The sequence below is a fragment of the Hoplias malabaricus genome, chromosome X2, assembly GCF_029633855.1.
Source record: "Hoplias malabaricus isolate fHopMal1 chromosome X2, fHopMal1.hap1, whole genome shotgun sequence".
In the NCBI taxonomy this organism is placed as follows: domain Eukaryota; kingdom Metazoa; phylum Chordata; class Actinopteri; order Characiformes; family Erythrinidae; genus Hoplias; species Hoplias malabaricus.
This window is the reverse complement of record NC_089819.1, coordinates 14,942,643-14,960,721: the sequence shown is the minus strand read 5'-3', so window position 1 is coordinate 14,960,721 and position 18,079 is coordinate 14,942,643. Positions and strand designations below refer to the sequence as shown.

At 37.8% G+C, this 18,079-nt stretch overlaps 1 protein-coding gene across 1 annotated transcript; it reads left to right on the top strand.

Annotated features, from left to right (window-relative positions):
• The first annotated feature begins 72 nt into the window (after window positions 1-72).
• LOC136676996 (histone-lysine N-methyltransferase EHMT1-like) lies at window positions 73-18,079 on the top strand. The gene is made up of 24 exons (XM_066654328.1): window positions 73-212; window positions 832-909; window positions 1,622-2,037; window positions 2,649-2,763; window positions 2,866-2,972; window positions 5,323-5,527; window positions 5,909-6,054; window positions 7,196-7,339; window positions 7,846-8,060; window positions 10,352-10,444; window positions 10,530-10,612; window positions 10,717-10,823; window positions 11,091-11,213; window positions 11,481-11,582; window positions 11,790-11,894; window positions 12,198-12,352; window positions 12,605-12,772; window positions 12,962-13,106; window positions 14,735-14,812; window positions 15,815-15,930; window positions 16,096-16,182; window positions 16,541-16,619; window positions 16,749-16,924; window positions 17,226-18,079. The coding sequence occupies exons 2-24, from the start codon at window positions 885-887 to the stop codon at window positions 17,416-17,418; spliced, it is 3,183 nt and encodes a 1,060-aa protein (XP_066510425.1). The 5' UTR covers window positions 73-212; window positions 832-884; the 3' UTR covers window positions 17,419-18,079.

The following is an 18,079-nucleotide window of genomic DNA, read 5'->3' as shown; positions in this document are numbered from 1 at the left end:
GGAGGACTCTCCACAGAGTCGCACTCGTACAAACTGAACGAGCTGCCAATCTCCGAGCTGTGCTTAAAGTCTCCGGTAGGCGGCGCTGTGCGAATGGTCAGTGAGCGCGTGTTAGAAACAGCGAGAGGGGAAGGAAGAGAGGAAGCCTGCCTCCAAAGTTTCTTTGTTTTTATCTGTATTTCCCGCATATGCAGGTACTTAGCGGATAACAGGTATGACATGTATGTTCAAACGGACCGGAACATAACAAAACTTCTCTGGTTTGAGTGTTTAGAAAAATCTATAATTCAACCGCATTAATGTTTTGGTTGATAATTTTGTTTTGCTTAGTTAGCCTTGTTGCTAATACGATTGTCTTTGAATTTACGTGGACGTTTACACATTTCTATATTATTTATCGATTTATGTGTATGTTCCGATAATAGAAAGTTGTTACGACCGTTATTTAACCAGAGTCGTGTTTTTAAATCTGCGCTTTGTCTTTGTAACGCTACTGTAAACGCTTGTAGTTGTAAGTAACGAGTTTGAAGTTTGCTTACAGTTTGCAAGCTTCTTATTTGAGTCTAAGTTTCACCTTATATTTGACGAAGAGGTCGTTACGTACTGGCTGTAACTTTGGATCCTTTAAGGCGGTATAGAAGCTTCAATTATGTAGGTGGCGAAAAGGACACAAACTACAGCCTCGTATAGTGTTCGTCCGAAGGGAAATATTAGGGTCTGCATGGTGGATACTCAGCTCTAAATCATCAGTAACGTTTAAAAATTAATACCAATACAACAGTGTACGCTGTTACTGAATTTTCTGTTTTTAAATTTCTCGTCTGATTCCAGTCCACTGGCTCTGTGCAGTTGTGTCCTGTTGGGATTTGCAACAGGACACAGTTATGAGTGCCAAACCCAAAAAACCTGGTAAGTCAAATTAATGCATTGCATATTATATGACTGATAAATCCCTAAATCCAGGGTCATCAGATAGTGGTCATGGGTGAGAGATTTCTCTGGACCCAGTCCAAACTTCCAGCCTTTTTACATTTCTGTATCTTTTGTAAAATGATTAGACCATGAACACATTCATTCTACCAGTTACTGAATTTTTTCACCTCTGTATTCCATCTAAAACAAGAAACATGTATTGTGAAATTTATGACATATTCTATACTGTAATGTTGGATTCTCTTCTGGTCTTCTAGTGGCTGAATGCCATATTCTCTTAACATTTAATCATTCAGACAATACTGCTTCCCAATCTGGAGACTATTCAGACAGTTGAACTTGAGGGACTGATTTGTTGAGATATGACCAGATTTGGGATGTGAGGTTCTGACCCCAGTTCAAATCTGTTTATGATCCTTGCTATGCACTTTTAAAGTCATTTAGATATGTGAATTGATACAAATTTATATATGCTTTACAAAAATCATCTTGGATATTATTAAGCATTTTGTTCATCATTAATTTTAGTATCTAAATATTAACACAGCTCAGTATGTGAACTGTCACATATTAGGAGTGTAATGATACCACATATATCTGAGCCCAGAGAAATTTCTTATAAATATCTTATAAAGTTTTTGCCTATGCCAGTGTTATGTACATTTTATCAATTCTGTAAATGTTTAAGGAATGGATAGGTCTGGTGAATCCTCCAGGCAGGGGAGGAAGAACAAATCCAAACCAAGCACAGAGTTTGGTGGGCAGAAGCCAGCAGTACAGCTAAAGAAAGGCATGGAACTGGCCCATTCTTTATTTTCTGGACAAATCACATCATCAACAACCACCTCTCACGTTACTTCAGACTTTGAAGTACCTATCAGAGAAACACAACAATCTCAACAGACAGAGAGTTTACATTCTAGCAGTGTGACTAGTCATGCTGTGAAGAATATGCAGGATTCATCTGCAGGAGCATCAGTGGACGCCGGAGTGGAAGAAGTGGCTTTAAAAGGCTCGGAGGAAGCAAGGAGAACTTCTCCGATGCAGATACGCTTGGCCTGGAAGACAATGGCCAGGCCAGCGTCTCCTCCAGATGCACTCAAGGTAATTATGTTCAGTTTGGTGCCTCACACTATTCCCAAGTTTGTCACAGGTACTTATTTTAATAGTTCCTTTGTGCTATTGTTTATATCTTTTTTTTTACACTCAAATAGATTTTTCTTATGGTAATACGTACTAGTTGCATTTTACGTACATTGTCATGGTTAATAATTTCTGACTGAAGCTCTTTTTTTGGTGCATAATTTCAGACCCCATTTACTCTGTCTGTCTCGAGGTGTACAGTAAGAGGCTTTAGGTTATCTAGTCTCTTTCCACAGATATACAAGGCATTGGTAGCTTGTAGATTGTGCAGCATCAAACAAACTACATTACACAGCTGTACACCTACAAATTACACTTAAGGAAGATTTTTAAAGTGGCAATCTATGTACAAGTAAGTATAATTATTAAGCACTCTTGTTGGTGCAGCCCAGACCGGTAATCGAACCCAGGTTTCTCACATGTGAGCCAATGGTGTTAACACTGCACTACACAAGCCAGGTAGTGGACTGGTGTTCTGCATTCACATAGATGCTGATCTCAGATCCTTTTAATTATTGTGCATCAATATGTGATGGCACTGACAGTGTGTGTGTTTTTTATATTATATAAAGTTTGCGATTGCTGGAAAAAGCTCTTCAGTGAGAGACCTAGACCTGGAGAAGCATTCACCACCACCTCATTTAAAGCTACCTCAGAAACAAAAAGGACCAGCTAAACCACAAGCTGGTTGGTATTACCTTTTTGTGACAGTAAAAACAAATGAGCCTTTTTTCAGCTAGCCAGTGCAAAGTGCTGGAAAGTTCAACAATGCATCTTTTTTTTACGCAGTTGTGAAGAAAAAGAAGAGGAAGATGGGTTTGTACAGTTTTGTTCCCAAGAAAAAAACAAAAGTGTCAGCTAAGCAAAATCCCACTTTGCCTTCTTCAAACAACCAGGTGAGCCATCTTATCATTTAATTTGTGTTTTTGAGAGGGTAAAGTGTTTTTGGTAAGAGGGAATGGTAAAACTAACATAGACTGGATGAAACTGACTTAGAGTTGTGATGTAATTTCTTCTTTAACATGTGCTTTCTTAGTATTTTCTGTACAACTCACATAATAAAAACATGTAAACAAAAACATTGATATAAAGCACCAAAGCTTCTCCAGACACCCCGATGAGTATGTACAGGTGCTGGTCATAAGATTAGAATGTCATGAAAAAGTTGATTTATTTCAGATTTATTTCAAAAAGTGAAACTTGTATATTCTACTTATTCATTACACACAGACTGATATATTTCAAGTGTTTATTTATTATTATTTTTTTTATGTTGATTATTATAAATGACAACTAATGAAAACCCCAAATTCATTATCTCAGAAAATTAGAATATTGTGAAAAGGTACAATATTGAAGAAACCTGGTGCCACGCTCTAATCAGCTAATTAACTCAAAACACCTCCAAAGGCCTTTAAATGGTCTCTCAGTCTAGTTCTGTAGGCTACACAATCATGGAGAAGACTGCTGACTTGACCATCATTGACAAAGACGATCTCTGACACCTTACACAAGCAGGGCAAGACACAAAAGGTCATTGCTAAAGAGGCTGGCTGTTCAGAGCTCTGTGTCCAAGCACATTAATAGAGAGGCGAAGGGAAGGAAAAGATGTGGTAGTAGAAAATGTACAAGCAATAGGGACATCTGCACCCTGGAAAGGATTGTGAAACAAAACACATTAAAAAATGTGGGGGAGATTCACAAAGGCTGGAGTCAGTGCTTCAAGAACCACCATGCACAGACGTATGCAAGACACAGGATTCAGCTGTCGCATTCCTTGTGTCAAGCCACTCTTGAACAAGAGACAGCGACAGAAGCATCTCGCCCCTGGGCTAAAGACAAAAAGTGGTCAAAAGTTATGTTCTCTGATGAATGTAAATTTTGCATTTCGTTTGGAAATCAAGGTCTCAGAGTCTGGAGTAAGAGAGAAGAGGCACAAAATCCACGTTACTTGAGGTCCAGTGTAAAGTTTCCACAGTCACTGATGGTTTGGGGTGCCATGTCATCTGCTGGTATTGATCCACTGTGTTTTCTGAAGTCCAAGGTCAAAGCAGCCGTCTACCAGGAAGTTTTAGAACACTTCATGCTTCCTGCTGCTGACCAACTTTGTGGAGATGCAGATTTAATTTTTTCCAACAGGACTTGGCACCTGCACACATTGCCAAAGCTACCAGTACCTGGTTTAAAGACCATGGTATCCCTGTTCTTAATTGGCCCTGTTCTTAAAAGTCGTCTGACCTTAACCCAATAGATTTTATTGTGAAGAGGAAGATGCAATACGCCAGACCCAACAATGCAGAAGAGCTGAAGGCTACTATCAGAGCAACCTGGGCTCTCATAACACCTGAGCAGTGCCACAGACTGATCGCCTCCATGCCACGCCGCATTGCTGCAGTAATTCAGGCAAAAGGAGCCCCAACTAAGTACTGAGTGTTGTACATGTTCATACTTTTCAGTTGGCCAGCATTTCTAAAAATCTTTATTTTATACGGGTCTTCTAATTTTCTAAGATACTGAATTTGGGGTTTTCATTAGTTGTCAGTTATAATCATCAAATTAAAAGAAACAAACATTTGAAATATATCAGTCTGTGTGTAATGAATGAGTATAATATACAAGATTCACCTTTTGAATGGAATTAATGAAATAAATCAACTTTTTTATGATATTCTAATTGGGCTTTCCTGTTTTGAAATGCCTCTGTGATTATTGCTATATGGCTAATGGTGGTCCAGCTAAACTAGGTTTGCCAAGTTTTTTTTTTTTTTTTTTTTTTTTTTTGCCAAATTATATACTTCTTTACATTGGCCTTTGCACTGCTATATTTATTCTTATAGCTAGTGTTCTTATTAAACAATTCTCCAACTGCAGCATGCTTGCTGCTTTGGGATAAACTTTTAAAATCTTGGTTAGTGTGGATGTAAGAACTTCATTTGTTGAATGGCAGGATATTAGACAGTGAAAGCCAAAAAAGCCTGCTGACATTTACAGACTGGCAGATGTTAACTGATGTTTTAGCCAATCCATCATGCAATTGCATTATAAGTCATTGGTGTAATATTTTCTTTGAATAAATCTACTGAATCAATATAAGGGCCTTACATTGTTTCAGGTAAATTCAGTTTATGGAACACTTGAATTCTGGGAAAGATTCTTTTGAAAAGGCAGGATGCTTACTCCATTCATCTTTGAATTTCATGAATGCATATATATATATTTGATATTTTATATATTTTATTTTATTAGTGTGTTCAGCTGCAACTAGAAGAGGCTTTTAAGCCCAGAAACAAGCTTGATGGACAAGAGAATCAGGCTGGAAAACCAGCTGGTGCTGCTGAAACTCAACATAAGAATGGTACTGCAAAAGCTCCTCAAAGTGTCTGTGAAGAATACACAGAACTTCCTCTATACTCTCTGGCCCAGGAAAGCATGTTCACAGCTATGCGCACAGGTAATTGGTAAGAACACAAGCATAGCATTCGATGCATGTAGACCCAGTGTAATGTCAAATGATTGTCACTGCAACATGTCACTGTTTACTTTAATGAGGACTTGTCTGGATATCTAAACTTTTTTCTTGCATTTTTATTATAAGCAACCCTCATTAGAGAAGACCAGCTGACAGGTGTTTCATTTGACTTTGAGACGTGTTTACAGTGAAATAATTTACATGCTTATCTTTGTCTTCAAGAACTTCTAGTTTCTATTTGCATAATTTATTATTGCCTTTTCTTGGCATATGTTTAAGTGTCACACATTCTCTTTAGACAGCTGGTTAAGATATTCAGATTCCGAGTAGCTACAGATAAGAGGCCTGGCTGCTGTTTTGCAGGCTTGCCTGAGGATAAAGAAAACATGGAAGCAGATGAAATGCTGGAGCCTCCACTCTGCAGCTGCCGCATGGAGACACCCAGGAACCAGGATGTAGTAACACTTGCAGAGGGGAAGTGCATGGCTGTGGAGAGTGTAGATGGGAAGGTACATTTTTAAGCTTTGCTTTAAATGATGGTTTATACTGTTACTGTAAAGTTGTGATTCCTCTGAGATCAATCAAAGGCCAGCCCACTGTTTGCCGCTAATGAAACACCAGTGAGAATGCAAACTTCCTGCACCTGACCACTGACTTTGTTTGTGTGCTCAGTATCTATGCTCACAATAGTTGACCAGTCATTCTCTGTTTAGGCTGTGAAGTATCAGGTTGTTATCACAACAGACTGCAGCCACGTGTATATTTCGTGTGCAGGCCAGGTGGAAATGTACCTCAATATGCAGATTGACTCAGAACTGATGGCCAAAATGCCAACATAGCAATATTTTCAACAGATTCATATGATACAAAGCAGTATAGGGAACTGTGTAAATTATTAAAAATAACACAGGTTACATCACTGGGCCACCTGGCAAGTGTTTATCAGCCACTTAAACAATCAAAAAAAAAAAAAAGAGCTTGAATTCATGACAGTGAAAGTCATTACATGGTGCCAGTGTAAGCCAAATAGCAAATAGAGATTTCTGATCTTCATGCTATGAAACACTAGCTGTCCTTATGAAACTATTTCTCTAAACTATGCTTGAGTTAGTAAATGCCCTGGCAAGGTTTAAGTGGAAATGGCTATGGTGAAGTTCTCTGTGACTGCTATGAATGTGCTGAAGCAGGATGACAGAATCGACCATCAGTGGAACTATGAGCTTGTCAAATATTACTGTAAACTGTAACACTGCAGCTTCAATATGTTGTAATAAAATATAAATAAATAAAAATAGAGAAAAATGGCTTAAAGAAAGCCTCTAGCTGCATGGGACCTTTGTGCGGACATCAGGTCACTACAACTGGTTCTAGGATGATAGGTGTCACACTTTGAAGCCTGTAGAGAAACCGTTGGACATCACATTTTTTCTTTGAGTAACCAATCTGACCGACTGACCAACAAATCTGTCATTGGTTGGTCAGTCTGTTATCATGGTATACTTGGGAATGTTGAGCTGTCTCTGTGCTTCCCTCAAGGCCACTTTTTTCCATTGCAACATAGAACACCTTTTCCTCTGCCTGTGTTGTGTACTGATAAGCCTAGATTTTAATGTGTATTATATTTCTCTGTCCTCTTCTGTGCCTCCAAAGCTGAGCTTGTGTCGGATGCCCATCCACAAGCAGGAGATGATGCGGCCATCTCTGCGGATTCCCCTCCTGGTGCTGTGTGAGGACCACAGAGCCGGCATGGTCAAACACCAAAGCTGTCCTGGCTGTGGATTCTTCTGCCGATCTGTAAGTACTTGGAGGAGGCACCATAAATAAATGATCCAAGAAAAGATTCAATTATATTAATCTGGATATGTAAATACATTTTATTGTCAGCGCTCCTGTCAATGTTTTAATTAAAATTTGTTTTGGAATTTGAACAACAAAGCATGACTCAGCATTAATGCTTCTGAATACATAAACACAGTCAAAGAGTTGGAATGCTGATCCTAGCTTCCTACTGTGTGTTCTTATAGGATAGGATATAAAAGCTGAATATTTTATCCTGAATCAGTACACTTCATCTAATAGGTTTTATGCTAATGTAATTTGCATATATTTTACAACTTCTGGTCAGTTACTTTTTTTTATTTTAAGTGTAAATAAATGAATGCATCCTCCACATATAACGAGCAGATATAATTTTTTTTAAAGATTAATATATTAACACAGAATATAAACTGTGTAATAAATCTTGCACAGTTCTTACTTCTTCCAAGTTTTGAATATAACTGCTTTTTCCTGATTTGTAGGGAACCTTCATGGAGTGCCAGCCAGATGGCCACATCTCTCACAGGTTCCACAGAAGCTGTGCCTCAGTGATCCATGGTCAGCTTTTTTGCCCTCACTGCGGGGAGGAGGCCTGCCAGGCTAAAGAGGTCACCATACCTAAAGCTGACCCTGTTCCTACCATGCCTGTCATCACCACAGCTGCTTTGCCTAGAGACAAGAGAGCATCTTCAGCAGAGTAAGTTCAACAACGGGGAATTTTTTTCCCCTCAAAGCTGTTTCTGTTCCCTTTTCATAGCTCTGTATATTTAGGTCTCTTTATTATGAGAGATGTTAATCCTAGATCTCATGAGTAATTTATTTATGAGATTAATATTCAGCATTTTTGGGATACTTGGTGCTCCAGATTAATTGCTCTCAGAACCATCACTGAACCTTCTTAATTGTCTGCATGGGTTTCCTCCAGGTGCTCTGGTTTCCTCCCACGGTCCAAAAACACACGTTGATAGGTGGATTGGCAACTCAAAAAGTGTGAGTGTGTGTGAGTGTGTGTGAGTGTGTCCCTGTGAAAGACTGGCGCCCCTCCAGGGTGTATTCCCGCCTTGCGCCCAATGATTCCAGGTAGGCTCTGGACCCACCGCGACCCTGAACTGGATAAACGGTTACTGATAATGAATGAATGAATTATTTCTCTGAAAATGTCATATTGTCCAGCTATTTTTATTTATTTTTTTAGAGCAATATAGAAATAGTTGAATACAAGCAATTAATTAAATTTTAGCCAAAGAAAAATGAGCCTGTATATTATTATGTAACGATAGTCTCCTGCTACTTGTATTTTATGCCCCTGCTGCTTGTTTTTTATGTATCTAAATATACGCCATGTTTTTGTAGGCTTATGTAGTTATTTATTTGTCTTGATCCTTTAATTTTTTTTTTCTTTTTTCATTTCATAAAGCTAAATTTAAGAGCAGCACAATTATTTTGGAATCTGGCTGCAAGACCTCAAAACTCCTGCCCATTCCTCTGGCCCCGTTCACACCTGGTATTAACATGTGTCTCAGCTGATCTGATTAGTGATGGCAAAAATGCATAGCCATTCACATGGCATTTAAATGCTTCTCCTTTGTTTTTCTCTCCTCAGTCCTCGCTCCCGCAGGCTGGATTAAACAGAAATTTTGTAAAAGCACTTGAATAACTCTACATGTTTTTGTCCTAGAAACATAATTAACACACCCCCAAAACCCTGAATGGTCTACTTTTCAACTGTATACTGGTTAATCAGAAATACATTTTTCGATTGTTGTGAGCGAAACATAATTTACGAGAAGCTCATTTCTCTGTCCTTCTCTCACTCAAACACTACTTGAAACTTAAAGCTTGAAATTTTATTGTTTTTTTTGGAAAGTCTTTAATGAGGCAGCGTTTCATTTGTGTGGGCGAGGCTTATTGCTGATGGAGACGCATTGAGATGCATTGTCATTCATGCTACAAGAATAATGTGGAAAAAAGAATAAAGAACCCCAGAATGTGGTTTGTAACATTGAATCTCAATGCGTCCTCAGCGTATAAGCTAAAGCAGAGCTAGTTACTCAGGATTCAGGCTGGAGATCCAGTGGCTTGACTATTGTACTCCAGTGGCTCAACGCTTCGTACCCAGTTCACATCTGTCCTTTCTGTCCTTTAATGATCGGATCACCCAGGACATATGTTAATACTAAGTGTGAATGCTGTCTCTGTTCTCTGTTAGTGGTGCCAAACTCTGAAGTGATGCTGCCTGCTTATGCAAGAAAATGTTTTGATACCATACTTTTCAACTACAGCATTTTTAAACTATCTGTACATCAATAATACAATAACTTTTAATTCGTATTAATATTATTTCTCTGGGGCAGCACAGTGGTGCAGCAGGTAGTGTCGCAGTCACACAGCTCCAGGGACCTGGAGGTTGTGGGTTTGAGTCTCACTCCGGGTGACTGTTCGTAAGGAGTTGGTGTGTTCTCCCTGTGTCTGTATGGGTTTCCTCCAGGTGCTCTGGTTTCCTCCCACGGTCCAAAAACACACGTGGATAGGTGGATTGGAAACTCAAAAAGTGTCCATACGTGTGAGTGTGTGTGTGTGTATGTTTCCCTGTGAAAGACTGGCGCCCCTCCAGGGTGTATTCCCGCCTTGCGCCCAATGATTCCAGGTAGGCTCTGGACCCACCGCGACCCTGAACTGGATAAACGGTTACAGATAATGAATGAATGAATGAATTATTTCTCTGAAAATGTCATATTGTCCAGCTATTTTTATTTATTTTTTTAGAGCAATATAGAAATAGTTGTATACAAGCAATTAATTAAATTTTAGCCAAAGAAAAATGAGCCTGTATATTATTATGTAACGATAGTCTCCTGCTACTTGTATTTTATGCCCCTGCTGCTTGTTTTTTATGTATCTAAATATACACCATATTTTTGTAGGCTTATGTAGTTATTTATTTGTCTTAATTCTTTAATTTTTTTTTTCATTTATTTTTATACAAAGGAAAGCTAGAGTTGACTCTGCACCTCCTGCTAGACCTGAGGATCCTGCATCAGAGTCACTGGAGACAGTCCTGGAAGCACTAGAGGATGGAAAGTAAGATTTCCAGATTTGTGAATTTTTATTCAGCTATTTAATTGATGAATCTGTTCCCTTTAAATTCTTTCTTGTACATTCTAAGGTACAAGAAGTCAAAGCTTCCTCCAAAGCAGCTGTACTGCTCAGCTAAAAGAGGCGAACTTCAGCGTGTAATGGAAATGCTTGGTAAGGAGTTGTTTCTGAATTATCTGTAGAACCAAAAAATATTTGCACATAATATATAAATGGACTTTACCTGAATAATACATTCTCTCTGGCTTTTGGATCAGTGGAGGGTGTGGATCCAAACTTGCAGATGGAGAGTGAAAGGAGGAGGACTCCTCTCCATGCAGCTTCTGCTGAGGGCCACAAAGAAATTTGTCATATTCTGGTTCAGGTATTGCAAGCCCTAATACTGCCACTATCATCTACATAGCAAACAATCACAAATCCTCAATAGATCTATGGTGTCCCTGTGAGATTTCAATTAAGAAAAATACAGATTTGGCCTCATTTCCACATACAACCATTATCTAAATCTTATCTGCCATATTGCTTTTTTTTTTTTGCTTTGACCAATGATTTTCACTTAAAGCATGTAGTGCTAATCCAAGATATGATTTCATGAAGCTGAGATTTCTGAGTACACTTGTTTTTCTCTGAGGCGGGTGCAAACTTGGACATGTGCGATGATCAACAGCGGACTCCTTTGATGGACGCCTGTGAGAACAACCACATAGAAGTAGTGGAGTACCTGCTGAAAGCTGGGGCCTCAACAACACATAAGGTGTGTATATTTCTTGTATAAATTACTGTAATTTTGTACAAATCCGAAACATCAAATAAGTATGTCAGTGAGGAGTGTATGCATTGTGTTAAGAGCAGACTCAGTAAATCTATGATGCTTTTCCTAGAACTAAAGTTTTACCTGTCTGTTTGTATTTTTTTCTATACACATTATCACACACTGACTTTATAAATTTGGTCTTGTCTGAAAAGTATGTGCCACATTACTGTAATAGACATGCACCTATTTTGTATCTATTTGTTACAGGATGTAAGAGGATCTACTTGTCTCCACATGGTTGCACGTGGAGGCCACTCTGGTATTCTGCAGCATCTCTTGTCCTCTTCCCTTATAGATGTGAACTGTAAGGTAAAAGTGACATTCTGTATCTTGGCAGCATCATAAAAATTGGAACCTGAAAATTCTTAATGTCCACTAGGTTAGCCATTATACAAACAATTCAGCGTTTAAGAACATCTCCATTACATAAATAATATTTAGGAACACATTATCCCAATTGAAATGGCAGGTTGTGAGAGAAAAAACTGAGAAAGTTTGTGTTTTGACTGCTCTTAGGATGACGGAGGATGGACTCCTATCACCTGGGCAACTGAAAATATGCACAAAGAGCAGGTGAAGCTGCTGATTGCCAAAGGAGCTGACGTTCATATAAGGGACAAGGTAGGTGTAACAAAATGGTGGGGCTTTATAATGAACACATTTAGATACATTCTTAAACCTTAATGTATTTTTAATCATAAATGAGTTTTAATGAGGTTGTTTGGAAAATTATCTCTTGGAAAGCTATCTTCCGTTTGAGACTTGAGCATACAACTACTTAAGTGTCATTGTATGTTTCTGTTAGTGAAATATACTATGGACAACAAATATCAAGTACAATTGGCTTCTCAATATACATGTGGGATACTGTGTCGTAATCTGTGTGTTTGTAAGTTGCCATTTGCAATGTTTATACTTATACAGGAGGAGAATATCTGTCTGCACTGGGCAGCATTTGCTGGCTGTGATGATATTGCTCAGCTGTTGCTAGAGAACAGGTCAGATCTGCAGGCCTTGAACATCCACAGAGACACGCCACTACACATCGCAGTCAGACAGAACCAGCTGGACTGTGTCATGTGAGTTTGAAATGACTAACCACCCTAAGAGACAAAACATGTAGTAGTTTGTGTAATGTAATCTTTTTTCACAATTTGCAGATATGGTATATCTTGTCATATTACTGTAATACTTGTAATGACATTATTTATTTAAACATATTCAGTATATAACAATGCAGCAATACAAATAGCCTTGATCATTTTGCTTACTGCTACCTGTGCTGCTGCTTAATCCTTGTTTCACAATTAAATTGCATACTTTTTTTCCAGGCTTTTTCTGTCCAGGGGAGCGGACGTGAATCTGAAGAATAAGGATGGTGAGACTCCTTTGGATTGCTGTAGCGTTAACTCTAAGGTGTGGAACATACTGAACACCAGCAAGAAACTGACTGATGCACGCAAAGGCAGAGAGAGCCAGGGAGAGAAGCTGCTGTGCAGGTTACTGGAGAATTTCAGTCTTTTTCATTCTTTTAAATCAGAACCAGTTTACTTGTCCAAATATAATTAATAGTGTGGTGATTTCAGATCAGAAGAGTAGTTCTAAAGGCCTGCAGCATAACTCCATGTGATTACGTACAGAGATGTGCTTTGTTTGTGTTTTAGTCTGTATTCTGTGTTATTATCCAGAGATCTATCGCATGGTTATGAGGAGGTACCTGTAACCTGTGTGAATGGAGTCGACCAAGCGCCCTGCCCCAGCGACTTCAAGTATGTTCCTGAGAACTGTTTCACCACGCAAGTGAACATTGATGAAAATATCACACACTTACAGGTAAGAGCATCAGAAAGAATTAAGCAGGAGGGGTTTTTTTGTGTAGAGTTTTATTTATTTATTTTACCTGGATTGAATTTGACCTGATTTTATTATGTACAGCTCAGTGAAAAGTTTGCTTCTCCTGTAGTTCATGTGAAAAATTATTTAAAATGTGCCTATTTTACAATTAATTGTCAAAATAAAGTTACAGACTCATTACTCAAGTAGTTTTCTTCTGAAATCTTTTCAAGGTTTTGCACGTGAGAACAGCTCTGTTTGTTTCACCATTTATCTTTAATACCAAGCCCAAAGGTTTGCATCTGTTTTCATTGGAATTTAAAAAATTCATAAAAAATAACTAACATTTCTTAGAGCTGGACAGCAATAAATAAGTTATATAAGTTATCAAAATGTTAAAGGAAAATGGTAGCAACAATGAAGACCCTAATCCAGAAATGGGATGGAATGAACACATGAAGACTCTACCAAAAAGTGGAAGAAAAAGAACTAACACAATAATTGTTTAAGATTTTTGCTGGGATAAAAAATAATAATAATAATAATTATATGAATTCATTTATTCATTGTCTGTAACCGCTTATCCAGTTCAGGGTCATGGTGGGTCTGGAGCCTACCCAGAATCACTGGGCGCAAGGTGGAACACAGGAGCCAGTCTATCGCAGGGCAACACACGCTCACACATTCACACATTGACACTTTTGAGTAACCAATCCACCTACCAACATGTGGTTTTGGACCTTAAGAAGAAATCGGAATGCAAAGTCATATGGGATTAAAATCCACATCCTAACAGTAAATGACAATGTACAGAAGTCTGGATTATTTGGGAGAAAAGTACACCGTCATTGTTTACTTCTAGACACAAGATGGAATATTTTAAATGTGCTGAAGTCATATTAATTAAAAACATGAAAATTGGAAATATATTATGTGTACCAATAGGGCCATAATTCAGAGAGGTGTATGAGGTAGCCTGTGAAGAAATGAACGCCATTCTCACAGTAAGACATGGAGGAGGATCCTGATGTTCTGCAGTGTGTCTCCAACAGGGCCTTGACCCCTTCAGACACTGAAAGGAATTATGATTGCAGACCAGCATCAACTTATTTTAGAACAAAGCCTTCTGTCATCAGTAAGAAAGTTAAAACTAAAGTGTAACTCTTTCTTAAAACAAAGCAGCAATCCAAAGCATAAAGTGACATCAGCTGATGCGTGGATTAAAAGCTAGTGTAAGTTTGCCATGGCATCCTCAGTTTCAAGACTTAAATACAATTGAACATTTTATGAAAGCAGTACATAAAACACCTCATCAGTCTGGTAAAAAAAAAGTGCTGGGGTGGTTATTAAAGCAAAGGTTAAACATAAGTGTTAATAAGACAGTATTTAATGAAATGGTGTGCAGTGTCAGGGACTGCGACCCTGAAATGGATTAAGCGGCAAAGATGGTGATTATATTTTGTTGGTTACTATCATTTTGTCTTGTACTTTTTGACCGTATTTTTTTCTTTTGATGATTAAGGGGCATTGACAAACCTGAACTTTAGTCTTTTCTCCTTTTGTCCTTTACTAAATAAGGGGATGCAAATCTTTGTACTGAACAGTATCTGTGTGTGTCTGTTTTAAAGCACTGCACATGTAAAGATGACTGCTCCTCCAGTAGTTGTATCTGTGGCCAGCTCAGTATGCGCTGTTGGTATGACCGGGTAAGACCATGGTGTCTCTCACTTTCACCAATCAGAACAACTACTTGTGTGATTTCATTTTTTGGCGTATACTTGTCACCCCTGTACGACGAAGTTTTAGGGCCATGGCATTTGGGGAAAAAAGATTCTGAAAATAAAGTCAGAATTCTGAGCAAAAAGATAATTTGCTGCACGTATAATGGGGCAGACACAGTCATACTATGGTATAAATTTCAGGAATAAACACTCAGTTCTCTTCCACATTGTGATTAGTATTTAAACCCTGAATCTGTGCACAAACCCATGGCATGTAGTTTCACAGGATACAATTAATGATCACAAAAATGATCGATCCAGAGCGAGTGGAACTCCGGCATGCCCACGAGACTCCATCATGTTACAGCTCGGACTCGTACATTAAACTAAAGCCTTAGGCGTCGCATTCAGGGGCTGCACTGAGGGGTTTAGTCGCCATGTCGTGTGGATGTGTTTAATAAATAATTCTCACTTCACTGACTGCTTCTTTCACATCTCGCTCATGGCGCACAGACTGTGAGTCTGTCTGTCTACGTATTATAATAAATAATAACCCAAACAGTGTTTCTCTAAATATTCTGACTATATTCTCAGAATTATACAGATCTTTTTACCCAATTATTCCTAGAATATTCTCTGAACCTTTTTTTTTTAATTTTATTTTTTTTTTCAAACACAGTGTCCCTAAAACTCCGTTTACTTTTTTTTTTTTTTTTAACTATTTAAATATTTATGATATACTTATATAGCTGAATTCAAAGTAAGAATGTATAATTAAATACAGGATTATGTTCTCCATGTACTCAGTTGTTACTATACCACATTTCTGAATTTATAAATAAATGAAAAAAGATGTGTTCTACTATTTTGTTTTTTGTTTTTGTCTACTATTTAGTTAATAGCCATCTAAGAAATCCACTGGCATAATCATTGCTGGAAATGTTATTAGAAATGTTTTAATTGCTTTTTTCCCCCTAATGTGATCAGGAAGGACGTCTGTTGCAGGAGTTTAGTAGAGAAGACCCACCCTTCTTGTTTGAGTGTAACCATGCCTGCTCATGCTGGAGAACATGTCGGAACAGAGTGGTGCAGAACCAACTCCGGTAATACTGCTTTTCTTGTCTAATGTTGTAGCTACAGCTGACTGAAGAAGCATGTTCAAAAATTTTACTGACACAAGATTTATTGACATTTATTTTATTGGTCCAAAATGGCACAGTAATTGAAACATAATTGAAAATGAACATTTTCTTTTTTCATTGTGTTAGGGTACGTCTGCAGGTCTTCCGGACTGCCAAAATGGGTTGGGGAGTAAAAGCTCTGCAGGATATTCCTGAAGGAACCTTTGTATGCGAGTATGGTCACCTTCTTGCATAACTGAAAACATTTAAAATGTTTTTTCTCTGTTACATGAATGAAACATTTTAACTTAAATTTTCAGAACTATTGTAAAATAGTGACTCAGGCATAGGCAACGTATCCATCACAGGTAATGTAATATCTTTTAGAGGTATTCAGTGCTGTGGAGCAACAATTCTAATATAATTCCTATAGAATTACCTTTAGATGCCCCAAAAGATATTTTATTTGAATGTGAAATGTAAAAGTAAAAGGAGCCACAATAATTACTTAATTTTCATCCATGAGAAATTGCAGGTATTTACTGTTTTTTGTCTCAAATGCATTTACCCTGTGGCCTTGCTTTGTGTGCAGGTTTGCTGGTGAGGTCATTTCAGACGGAGAAGCAAATATCAGGGATAACGACTCTTACATGTTCAATCTGGAAAATAAGGTCATTTTCAAACTAATGAAAATTTAAAACACCATTACAAGTCAGTCATTAAACTTCCTGGAATGCATTTATCCAGCAGGGTGTGCTCTCGCAAACCAGTGAAGTGATTTATTTTTCTTTGTTTTGTAGGTTGGAGAACTCTACTGCATCGATGCCCAGTTCTATGGCAATGTCAGCAGGTTTATGAACCACCTGTGTGAGCCCAATCTGTTCCCTGTGCGAGTGTTCACCAAGCACCAAGATCTGCGCTTCCCACGTGTTGCACTTTTCTCCTTCAAAGCCATACAGGCTGGAGACGAGATTGGGTAAGACTCTACATCAGAGAAAGGAAAATGAACGGATTTGTTTTTCATACATTCATCAGTGAAAATTGTAGTATTAACAATTGTTTTTCTCTGGGTTAATTTTTACTAAATAAATTTAAATTTGAAATAAAAGTGACCTTTTATATTTAGACCATCTTGATTTTCAACTTGAAAAAGGGCAAGGATTTTAAAGTAGATATTTTAAAGTATCTATATTTAAAAGATGTAACTTTGTAAGCTTTATACTCTTCACCTCATCTTTTTGTTACGCTCTAACCTCTGCTTGTATTTTTACCCTCAGGTTTGACTATGGAGATCAGTACTGGGAGATCAAGAGGAAGTACTTCAGTTGTCAATGTGGTTCTCCGAAGTGTAGGTACTCTGGGAGCATTTTGGGCCGCAGCCATGTGAACAGCTCAGCTCAAATGCCCACTATACAGTCCTCAGCTCAGGTACTCGGCGCTGAGCACATTCACTCGGCAAGCTCTCAGTAACCAAACTCTGAGGCCTCCATAACAACTACAGTATGCTGCAGCCATTAACAGTTTTATGTGCTATTAGATGATTGTTTCTTGATAGTGTTCAGTATCAAGTCTTCATACTGTTTTTATTTTTTAAATGCCATGAAATGGACATTTTACTCAAATGTATATTATATAACTGCACACTTCTTAAAGGTTATTTTACAGCATAATAAATATAGAATTTTATTTTGGTAAAAATGAAATGAACAACTTTTACCCACACTAATGAAAGGTAGATAGACTTGTTCCAATTAAAAACAGGTATCTCCATTTTTGTAGATTTTTAATATTTGTCTTTCACATTTCATTATAAATGGACCAATAGAAATGCTCCAAAATTACATTGCATTGACTTCCTTTTTTTCACCTTCTCCTGTACTATTTTGGGAGATACATGTTTATAATTGGACAGCGATGAAATGTTAACTATATGCTACGTTTAATCAGTATTTGAGCATCTAACAGATTAAGTTTAAGAAAAAAATGTGCAAAATGCTGCTCAGATTTACATGCATTTTAGGAGGGTTATAAAATATATTTTTACAATCATCCCAATTTTAATCATGTTCTCAATACTGTTGGCAGTAATGGTGATTGTGAAGAATAAAGACTGTTTTTATTTTCTGTATTA

Coding starts and splice junctions, on each gene's coding strand:
- LOC136676996 (XM_066654328.1), top strand. CDS start 885: ATGAGTGCCAAACCCAAAAAACCTG. Junction 7,340..7,845: donor GTGGATTCTTCTGCCGATCT/GTAAGTACTTGG, acceptor CCTGATTTGTAG/GGAACCTTCATGGAGTGCCA. Junction 11,583..11,789: donor TTATAGATGTGAACTGTAAG/GTAAAAGTGACA, acceptor GACTGCTCTTAG/GATGACGGAGGATGGACTCC.